This window comes from Physeter macrocephalus, chromosome 14, assembly GCF_002837175.3.
Source record: "Physeter macrocephalus isolate SW-GA chromosome 14, ASM283717v5, whole genome shotgun sequence".
NCBI lineage: Eukaryota > Metazoa > Chordata > Mammalia > Artiodactyla > Physeteridae > Physeter > Physeter macrocephalus.
The window spans coordinates 89,625,942-89,636,589 of NC_041227.1; the positions used below are offsets into that span (position 1 = coordinate 89,625,942).

Below are 10,648 nucleotides of genomic sequence, written 5' to 3' on the forward strand. Positions count from 1 at the left end.
TTGTTCCTTCATCTGGAACATATTTCTCTGCTGTCTCATTTTGTCCAACTTTCTGTGTTTGTGGTCTCCATTTCAGGCTGCAGACTTGTAGTTCCTTATCCTTCTGGTGTCTGCCCCTGATGGGCGAGGTTGGTCCAGGGGCTTGTGTAGGCTTCCTGGTGGGAGGGACTGGTGCCTGCCCACTGGTGGGTGGAGCTGGATCTTGGCCCTCTGGTGGACAGGGCCCTTTCAAGGAGTGTGTTTAGAGGCAGCTGTGTGCTCAGGACGTCTTTAGGCAGCCTGTCTGCTGATGGCTGGGGCTGGCTTTCGACACTGTTGGTTGTTTGGCCTGGGAGCCTGCAGGCTGTTGAGTGGGGCCAGGTCTCCATGCCAAAATGGCAACCTCTGGGAGAGCTCACATCAATGAATATTCCCTGGGGCCTCTGCCACATGTCCTTGCCCACACAGTGAGCCACAGCCAACCCCTACCTCCCCAGGAGACCCTCCAACACCTGCAGGTAGGTCTGGCCCAGGCTCCTAAGGAGGTCACTGCCTTGCCCTGGGTCCCAGTGCATGCGAAACCTTGTGTGTGCCCTCCAAGAATGGAGTCTCTGTTTCTCCCAGTCCTGTGTAGCTCCTGCACTCAAGGCCCACTGGCCTTCAAAGCCAAATGCTCTAGTGGCTCCTCCTCCCAAGGCCAGACCCCCAGGCAGCGGAGCCTGACATGGGGTTCAGAACGCTCACTCCTGTGAGAGAACCTCTTCGATATAATTATCTTCCAGCTTGGTGGGTATGGGATTTGGTATCACGAAAGCACCCCTCCTACCGTCTTGTGGCTTCTTGTCTTTGGATGTAGATTCTTTTTTGGTAGGTTCCAGTCTTTTTTGTCGATGATTATTCAGCTGTTAGTTGTGATTTTGGTGTTTTCCTGTGAGGGGGTGAACGCAAGTTCCTACTCCGCCATCTTGTCTCCTCCGTCCGAGGGGGTGGAAAATTTTTTTAAACCCCTACTAATCTTCCAAAAATTAGCACAAATGTCACTTCTCAAAGAGGCCCTTCAGGATACAGGCAGGTGGGAAGTCACCACCCTTTCTGCATTTCCAAGGCACTTTACTCATGTTCACAGACTGACTGAAAAAACCATGAGGCATCTACCTCAAGCCCATAAACCTCAATACCCTCTCACATACACAACTCTGGGTGATGCTCACACGTGCATCCCAACAAGTCCTAGAATATATATAGTCTATAAATGCTTAAAGGGATCAGACACTGGCTGGGAAACGTCCAAATCTCAAGAGTGAGTAGGAAGGCTAGGGGTGAGCTTGTCAAATTCCTGCCAGGGAGGTGTTGGGCGGGGATGTTGTCACTGGAAGGACCAGTCCCAGAATAGAGCTCATCCCCCATATCCACGATGGATGCCCCTATAATTTGGGATACCCAAGTTCCCAGTTCACAGAAGTCAATGATGAAACTCCTCTGTACTTTATTGTAATTTTCTAAAGTTCCATCACAGTCACTTAGCCTGCTCTTTGAGACCAAGGGGCTGTGTGTGTGTGTTTACACAGGTTCACTCACTAGGACACTTAATCCCATAAATTTCCCACATACTCCCACACCTGGATTACTAACAGAAGCAGGGCTATACTTCCTTCTCCTTCTCCAGGCAACCCAGCACACACTTAGCATCAGCAAGAGCACCAGGCAAAAATTCGACACTTGTGACACTGACTTGCTGAGCGAAAGGACAGGCCGTTTACCCCTGTAAGTCAGTGGCTCCTCTTCTGGATGGTGGAGCTAACAGGACAGCCATGGACACATTTGGGAAACACTATGGGTACAGGACAAGCCCAGCAGACATTTGGGCTTCTGGCTGGGGACACTGTGGTGGCAAAAGGCAGAAGCAGCAGTCGCTATCCAAGGACATAACTTTATTGGAAAAGAAGAGTGGGAGGTGTGGGAGAGGGCTAGGAATCAGGCTCTGTGGCAGGTGGTGGCTTCTCATCATCAGGGGGGCAATCGATGAAGTCAGCCAGCATGGCAGCTGTGTCATCCTGTTCCTTTGAGTGACAAAGACATAAAATCCAAAACAGTCACCCCCACACACACATACACTGAAGAGTGGGTCAGGCGCACAAGCAGCCAGCACCACTTCTCCCCGCCCGAGCCACCCTCCCCGCCCGGCCCGCTCACCTTTTCCTGGAGAGCTGCCGCCTCCACCTCTGTCTCCATCTCTTCTGCTGCAGATGCCTCTGGTGGGGGTGGTACCTTGTCACCCCCACCCTCAGCCCCCTCTTCCAGCAGGGTTGGGGGCACAGAGGGCTCCTCTTCAACAAGCTCTTGAGGAGATGGCACTGCAGGGGGGCTCCCCCCTTCCCTCTCCACCTCCCGCTGGGAGGGGAGCACCTCAGGGGCCAGTGTGGGGGCCGTCTCGGCCCCAGGCCCCTCCTCAGCCCCCGGCTCCTCCACTTCCAGCAGCAGCCCGGGTTCCGGTTCTGGCTGCGGCTGCACCTTGGGGGACGCGGCGGGGGGCAGAGCTGGAGGCAGGCTTGGGGGTGCAGGCCCTCCTTCTTCCACCTCCCCGCCCGCCGGGCCGAACTCCACCTCTTCCACCTCTTCCTCCTCGTCCTCGTCCTCTTCTTCCTCCTCTAACTCGCCTTCCTCTTCCTCAAACTCCTCCTCAAACTCTTCTTCCTCTTCTTCTTCCTCTTCAAAATACTCTTCTTCATCCTCCTCCTCCTCCTCAAAATCCTCCTCCTCCTCTTCCTCCTCCTCCTCCTCCTCCTCCTCTTCCTCCTCCTCCTCCTCATCACTGCTGTTGATATTAATAACTGTCAAATCTTCTTCCAGGGCTGGGGGTCCTCCACCACTGGGAGTCCCTTCAGGGACCAGCTGGGGTGGTGGGAGTGCCACAGGGCCAGGAACAGGAGGGGGAGGCGGCGGAGGGAGAGGCCCCGGGGCCGCAGGCAGCTCTTCTGGCTCCTCCTTGGCTGGCACAGGAGGGGACGCTGTTGGCGGCCCGACTGGGGCTGCAGGCGGGGGTGTGGTACCCGAGGGGGGTGGGGGCGGCAGGGGTGGCAGCCCCTCAGGCACGATCACCACACTGTCATCAGAGTCGCTTTCCAAGGAAATCTCCACATCGGATGCCTCCTCCTTATCATAGTGGACAAAGGCTGGTCTGGGCACCCTTCCCCCGAAAGTTTCATCTGGGGGTAGAGTAGGTGGAGGAGTGCCACTAGGGGCAAGGACGGCATCCTCATTTGAGCCTGCCCGGTGGTTCTCAGGGCCAGGAAGGAGCCGGGGGGATACAGACACCAGGCCTGGGACGGAGAGGCCTAAGTGGTTGGCTGTGGCTGGAGGTCCAGGGCGTGCCGAGGGCATGGGGCCCACCGAGGGCATGGGGCCCGCTGGGGGCACAGGGCCTGGGGAAGGCATGGGGCCCGCCGAGGGCATGGGGCCCGCCGAGGGCATGGGACCCACCGAGGGCATGGGGCCTGGGGGATGAAAAGCTGGAGCCCTGAATGGAGATGGAGCCTCAGGAGGGGGAACTGGGGCAGGGGTGGGGCAGGCAGGGCCCATGGTCTGCAGGGGAGGAACCCGGGGATGGGTCAGAGCTGCACAGGTCACCAGTGCTTCTGAGCAGAAAGCGGAGACCTGAGGAGGGAGAAAAGGGCGACAGCGAGCATCAGGGATACGGGCCTTCACGGCACCAGGGAGGGAATGCCGACCAGCATCGGAAACAAGAGAATCCAGGAACCCACGACGTGGACTTGGCCGCACTCCGCAGTTACCTCAAGGCTGTCTTCTCTCTGGCCCAGGGAGAAGGCCTGCAGGGCACAGGCGAGAGGAGGCGGGCAGCGAGGAGAAGGCGCCAGCAGCAGAGCCAGCAGCAGGCGGTAGAGTTCCCGGCGGCAGCGCGAGCTGGTGTACGGGGAGCTGCCTAGGACCTCGCCCTGCTGGACGCCCATGACCAGTGGGAGGACCAGATCATGCAGTCTCTGAAGAGGACAGAGAGCACACCTTGAGATGACACCAAGACGAGCCACCCCTTCTCCGGGGCCTACGCCCCGGTGCGAAGGAGCCCCCCACAGGTACAGAGCAGCGGCCCCTCCCCACCTCCGTGGGGACCAGGCTCCACTCACCCTGTGAGTCTCCTCCTTGATGAGAGGCCCGCACATGAGGACGGTCCGGCTGAGGCCTGGCGAAGGAGACCGGTATGTCAGAGGCGGCAGCTCACACGGTGACGAGCCAGGGCTTCTGAAGCACGTGGCCCCAGCAGAGCAGGTGGGCCTGCTCTGCCGCGGCCCACCTGAGGCAAGTCACGTAACTCCTCTAAGTTTGTTTTCTCAACTATGAAATGGGGATCCCAAACGTATCCCTACTACCTAAGGCTGTTGACAACATTATGTAAATGAGGTAGATGATGGAGGTACAACATTATAAATGTGCATTTACGTATTTGGGGAGAGCTGGCACTTCCCTTCACACGGGGGTGGGGTCGGAGGGCAGTGAAATACACGGGACCCGAAAGAAAGTCGCTTCTGCGTCCAGATTAGCGACTGTGTCAGAAGCAGGAGGCCCCACTGAGCAGCCCGCGTGGGGAGTGTGAGCTCCACGGCCCAGGGATTTCGTCCTCTTCCTGGCCCCGCCTCTTGTACTAGAACAGCACTTGGCACGTAGAGGGGATGCACGAACAAAGACAACCGAGAGCCTGGAGGGGCGGTGTCAACGCCAGCACTCCATCTAACAGCAGGACCCAAGATTCCACCTGCAGCCCTGCGGGTGGCATGGCCTCTCCCCAGGCTCTTAGCTGGGTCTGCATCTTTTCTACGCCCTCCACCTCAACGACTGGTTTGGGGCCATCACCCCAGGCCCTCCCAGTGCGCCGAGGTGCAGGGCACAGGCCTCACCCACCTCTCAGCGCAGCCGCACACACGTCACTGTTGGCACTGCTGTCCCCCTTCCGGTGGCTGGGCGGGGCCATAGCCTCCCCCATATCCAGCTTTAGCTTCTTGGGGGCGCTGGGCTTCCCGGTCTGCAAACCCCCATCAGGGCTCCCCCGGGGACTGCGCAGCTGGCGGGGGAGGGGAACATAAATCACACACACCGGCCAAGAGGAAGGCAGGACAGTCAGAAGGCAGTGTCTGGTGACGAGGCTGGTGAGGACAAGGGGTGCAGGATGGGGTCCCGGGACAGGGGCAGAGGCCTCACTCACTTTGAGGGCGTCAGCCGGCGGGGAGATGTCACCGAGCAGGTGGGTGAGCAGGGCCTCACCCGAGGCTCCCCCCTGAAGCACTCCTGCCGAGGCCCCACACACCTGCACCCACAGCTCCAGGACAGCGTACACCTTGGTCCGCATGGTGCTGCGGCAGGAGCAGAGGGCGGCTTGTGAAAGGGAGTCAGTGTCCCGGCCGCCGGCACCCCCGGTCCACCAGCACCCCCTCACCCGCCCTCTCCCCTTTATTCTATTTCTAGATGGTCACCTGTAAGGCCTCTCCTGGCCTGGAGAGAGGCTGTCCCTCCCAATGCTCCAGGCATTGAGAACCTGGGGAAGCAGGCGGCTGATCAGGGCCCCAAAGCGCAAGAGCCGGCCTCCACACCTGGGGGCGAAGACGGAACAGTGACCCCCGCTCCCAACACATCCCAGCCCCTGCACCGCATCCCCGACCCCACTCACGCGAGGATGAGTGCAGAGAGCAGGTCCAAGGCTTCCAGGTGGAGGGAGGGCAGCAGCAGCAACCGCAAGGGACCATCTCCAAGCAAACTCTGCAGAAAAAAATCGACGGAGTAAGGAGTGGGGGAAGAAAGGCAGAGAAAGAGAAATGGAGACAGGATACACGCACGTGACTAAATACACGTGTGCACGCAGGTAAGGGACCCACACCCGACCCCAACTCCCCCAACAAGATCAAACCGCCATCCTCCTAAACAGACCCCGGAAGGAGGACAAGGGAGGGATGGCCGAACCTCGCAGCAGTGACGCAGCTGACCCCCAGCTCACCCTCCCCTGAGGAAGCATCTGCTACAAGTGCTCCCGCAACACGGGAGCGAATCGGCACCGATGTGCACGTGCCGGGAGCACAGGAATAACGGCATCTGGAGAGGTAAGGAGCTGGCCGGGGCAACCTCGGGCAACGTCACTTTGGGGGCCACAGGCCACACTGCTTGCCTGGCTGCCCTGGATCCTGGGCAAGTGCTGTGAACAGGGGACAGACTCCACTTACGATGTTCTTGGCACTGACGCCGAGGGTCCGGCAGATAAGATCCAGGATCTCCTGCACGGGGACGGACACGGGAGCCCCGAACTCAGAGCTAAAGAGAATCACAGCAGGGAGATCCTCAGCGCGGGGTCCCCAGGGGGACTCCACACCCACCCTCCACCTCCCTCCTCATGATGAAGACGACACCCGTCTCAGCCCCTCGCCCCCTCCGACGCTCACACACCTGAGCATGAGCCCCAGGCAGCGGGCCAGCCCGGAAAACCTCTGCCAAAGCCGGAGAAGGACATGGGCATCGCCATCTTCTGACGGGGAGAGCAGCGTCTCCACCCCAGGGCCTTCGTACTGCACGGGAGCTGGACAGAAACACAACCACCTTCACACGCCAGGTCTGTCTTCCATTCCCTCCTCCTCCATTCTGGTGGAGGACCCACCCATATTCTAATCCCTTTTGCCTAGAACTCAAAGGCCCCGCCTCTCCAGACCAGCCCCTGCTTCCCTCACCACTGAGCCGCTGACCACACCAGCCACAGTCCCTACCCGTTTCTGCTCCCTCATACAGGGCCCCAAGCAGGCTGTGCAGAGAGGCCAGCAGGCTGTGCAGCTCCTGCTCCCAGCTGTCCGTGTGCTTCAGGCCCTGGGAGAAGCCAGCCCCTAGGGAGGGCAGCCGGGAGTAACACTCACAGGCCAACTGCAGAAGAGAGGTTGGAACCCTGGTCAGACGGGAATCCAGCCCAGCCACGGAATCCCAACCCCACCAGTGCCCAGGACGGTGGAGATCAAAGAGCTCTGAGGGAAAATGGAAGGGAGTACGGGGCAGAAAGACACAGATGGAAACACGGAGGCCGAAGTCATGACTTGTGTTTCCTGTGTATGTTAACAGGGAGGGGAGTGAGACCGTGGTCGAAAAGCAGCAACAGACAGAAAAACAAAGAAAGAGATAAAAGACGCTCCAGCTCAGACCCCAGGCTCTCCATCTCCCTCCTTTCCCTTTACCTGCTGGAGCTGAGGGCTCAAGGCGTCCACCCGAGACAGGAAAAATGAGGCCAGCTTGCCCTGGATTAGAGGGAAAGAAAGGGAGAGGCTGGTGAGTCAGCTCCAAGGGCCAGAGACGTAGACCCCGCCCATTCCCAGCAGCAGAATAGAGGCCCAGGATCTAAGGCCTTGTTCTTTCCTGCAGACAGGCAAGCACCACACTCTAAGGGGCATCATGCCTGGGTGCAGACATGCTCTCATGGTAGAAAGACACCCTGAATGTCGCCTCTTGTCCTTAGCCTCCCTGTTTTGAGGCCTGTGTCCCACAGACGACTGGGCCCCCTCCTGCCAATCTTTGCAAAATGACAGTCATCTCCCTCAAGCCAAAGACACAGCACTGAAAAGCAGCTACCTCCACGCCCCAACTCCCTGCCAGCTCAGACAAGAAGCAAGGGTCCAAGCTCGGAGCTGCGGCACTAACCAGAGGTGCGAGGGCAGGACAAGGTGGAGAGAGAAGGAAAGGCTGCCCAGCAGGACTGAGGTAGCACATCTCAGAGCAGCGACCTGTCAGTTAGCCAACAACAGTACTCCGCCTGCTATGTGAAGGCGCCGGCGCAGGAGTGTTTAACTGGGGCCCCATTTATCTGGAGATAGAATCAAAGGGGCCTGTAAACACGGAAGGGAAATTTTTTAAATCATTTTCACTAACCTGTAAATGAAGTATAATTTTTTTTTTTTTACTGTAAATGTAGACAAAAAGCCACAGTAGTATTAGCAGTACCTCTGACTGTCACCATCAGAAATCACTTATTTTCCTTTCACATTACATATAGTTGTAAACAATTATCTTGAATTATCATTCACGTGCATCAATAATTTGAAACTTAGGTAGTTACCAGACCTGCTGCTGGGTCCTGTTATTTGACATGTTAATAAAGAAGCACATCCTACTCTATCACAATTTTTTAAAGTATACATTTCAACAGAATCAGTGTCCCTTGCAACTCCATGTATTTTATGGATTTAAAAACATTCGGAGAAGAGGTCTATGGCACAAAAAGGGTGAGAACACTGAAGCATAACAGGATTTCCACCTTCAGTGGGTGTAACAGTCGGGAAGACAAACTGTGTGGAAAACAACCTGGGACCAAAGAGGGAGGGTCAGGAGGGACTGATGCTGGGAGGCAGGGCTGAGCTGGGTTTGGGAGAAAAGGGAGGACCCAGATAAGGAGACAGAGGGAGGGACACCATGAGGAGAGCTACAGGCTCACAAGAGACCCACGGAGAAGCAGGCCGGGGGCCTTAAATCCCAGGCTAGTGTGTACGGACTTCATCAGGGGATGGGGGCATCACGTGCACAAAGGTAAACTTACAGAAGACAAGGAAGACAAAGCAACAGTGGCACCAGGCACGCAGCAGGGGACTTACGGGAGGAAGCGGGCACGGAGGTCTAGCAGCGTGTGGTTCAGAAAGCAGCCCTCCAAGGGCTCCCTGCCATCGCCCTGTGGCAGGAACCACACCTGATCCCAGGGTATGAGAAGGCCTAGAACCACTTCCCTTGGGACTTGGAAAGCATTTTCATGTCCGGTGTGGCAGGGTTCTGAACACTTCAAACCAAAAGCAGCAACCGCCCACAGGTCTGGGCCTGATTCACAGGCTGCTCGCTTCTCCAAGGATGATAGAGAGTCGCCAAAGCCTTATCTACAGTGACACTCAACCCTTTGGGCCAACTCACGGTTTCCCTGAGACTCTGAGTCAAAAAGCTGGGCTGAGGCCACCAAAAGTCTGCTTATGTGACTGCAGTCAAGCCAAGTACAGGGACATGGCTCTGACCACAGGTCTACCCCAAATGACCTGCAAAGCCAACCAAAGTAATGGCTCACTTGGAACATTTCACTTGAAACGCAAGCACGTGTGCACACGCAGTATGTCCTGGGTGTCTCAAGAGTGGGGTGAGCCTTCCCACTCGTTCCAGGGAACAAATAATCTGTCGAGGAGGAAAGGTAAAGCCTCTACAGGACTGACTTCATGGACTCAGAATGCTCGAGATACCTCATTTGGGAGGGGTAATCCTGAGCCTGGAGACTGCAATTGCCCTGGGAGCTTCTGGGGGGATGGAATAGAGAACAGATAAACAATCCAATTATCAGTTTCCTAAGTACTGGTCTGCAAGACATTTCAAGTACAAACTGCCCCTGGGGCCTCCCCACAGGACAGACTGTTATCTGCCATGTTGGCAACAGGCAACGCCAAACTCAACAGAGGGAAGCCCTCCAGATGACACTGTATTCGTAGAGAAATAACGGCATGTGCACCCCGTAACAGCATATGAAAGTTTGGTTTGGTCTGGAGAGGGTACTTAAAATGCAGGCCATAACTTCAAAAACTACACGTCCGACAAAAGGCTGTGAGTTATAGATGAATTCTCCTGACTACTCACAACGAAAATTAAGGGGCACTGGCAGAGGACTCACGGGCAGGCTAGTCTGACTACTCAATTCTTGACCCCACAGGTAACACTCAATTCTCCCTGCACTTGCCTGGGGGGATGCAGGTAGGTATAGACATAACCCCAAACCAAGCTGAATCAAAGCAGGCATAATGCAGTAAAACCTCACATACTTTGACCAATGAGGGGTCAGAGACAAAGATCTAGCCTGTGTAATTTGACAAGTTAATTTACAGAGCATTCTAGAAAAAAGTTTAGTAAACTAAACTTAGTAAACATTAGTTAAAAAAAAAAAAACTTTAATAAAATCCCCAGTTACTCCAAATGCCTTCTTGACAAAGGCCCACGCTGCTACCCGAAGATTCTACTACCTGCCATTAGTGGCAGTCATATGAAAACAAAGCATCAGCAAGGATGTGACCCATGTTCACTAAGAAATATCATCTGCTCCAGGGCTTTTCAAATACCGCAAGTAACCAGTTACCAAAGTCTCCGCAAGAACCACTCCCAGACCCCAGCGCACGTGCCCGCAGAGCTCCGCGTCAGGCTCACGATCCTTCCCAGCCGCTAACAACTGATCAGAGCCGGCACCAGTGTGGAAGCCTGTCTGTCAATCCTGTCCACGTTCTTAAAAGTGCCTGGGGAGTTAGGTTTGGTGGAAAAAACATGGGCATGAAGGACAAATAGTTCCCACTCGCACCCGGGTTCTACAACTCCCAGACACGCAGGCTTGGGTTAGTCAAACCCTTCTGGACCCGTTTCCTCCTGTTTAATTCGGTGACACCAGCTCTACAGAATTACTGTAAAATGAGAAGACACACAGCAGAGTGCCTGGCACACAGTGAGTAGCAGTTCTACTAAGTACCAGTTCCCTTTCCCTTTTACTTTCTTAACTTGGTCATAGAACCATGTGAGCTTACTTTCAAGATAACTTGAATGGCAAACTCCCCCTTAATTGGTAATACTGAGTATAGTATTACCAATTACTGTGATTAACCACATGAGTTATTAAAAAAAAATTATTAAT

General features: G+C 55.7%; 2 protein-coding genes across 2 annotated transcripts in view; both read right to left on the reverse strand.

Annotated features, from left to right (window-relative positions):
- Positions 1-1,889: 1,889 nt before the first annotated feature.
- Positions 1,890-7,952, reverse strand: PELP1 (proline, glutamate and leucine rich protein 1). Its single transcript, XM_028498933.2, has 13 exons — positions 7,654-7,952; positions 7,194-7,253; positions 6,738-6,888; positions 6,424-6,553; positions 6,204-6,291; positions 5,657-5,745; positions 5,463-5,579; positions 5,195-5,342; positions 4,894-5,053; positions 4,122-4,177; positions 3,771-3,977; positions 2,173-3,633; positions 1,890-2,039 (listed from the first exon to the last, which is right to left on the reverse strand). The coding sequence occupies exons 1-13, from the start codon at positions 7,720-7,722 to the stop codon at positions 1,947-1,949; spliced, it is 2,829 nt and encodes a 942-aa protein (XP_028354734.1). The 5' UTR covers positions 7,723-7,952; the 3' UTR covers positions 1,890-1,946.
- Positions 7,953-9,184: 1,232 nt separating this feature from the next.
- The window catches only part of LOC114487562 (misshapen-like kinase 1), a 4,254-nt gene continuing 2,790 nt past the window's right edge, over positions 9,185-10,648 (reverse strand). Inside the window, exon 7 of the mRNA XM_028498086.2 lies at positions 9,185-9,278. Coding sequence (XP_028353887.1) covers positions 9,185-9,278 — 94 coding nt within the window. The remainder of the gene's footprint in view (positions 9,279-10,648) is intronic.

Coding starts and splice junctions, on each gene's coding strand:
- PELP1 (XM_028498933.2), bottom strand. CDS start 7,722: ATGTGCTACCTCAGTCCTGCTGGGCAGCCTTTCCTTCTCTCTCCACCT. Junction 5,580..5,656: donor CTCTCTGCACTCATCCTCGC/GTGAGTGGGGTC, acceptor CTTCGCCCCCAG/GTGTGGAGGCCGGCTCTTGC. Junction 4,178..4,893: donor GTGTGCGGCTGCGCTGAGAG/GTGGGTGAGGCC, acceptor CTCCTTCGCCAG/GCCTCAGCCGGACCGTCCTC.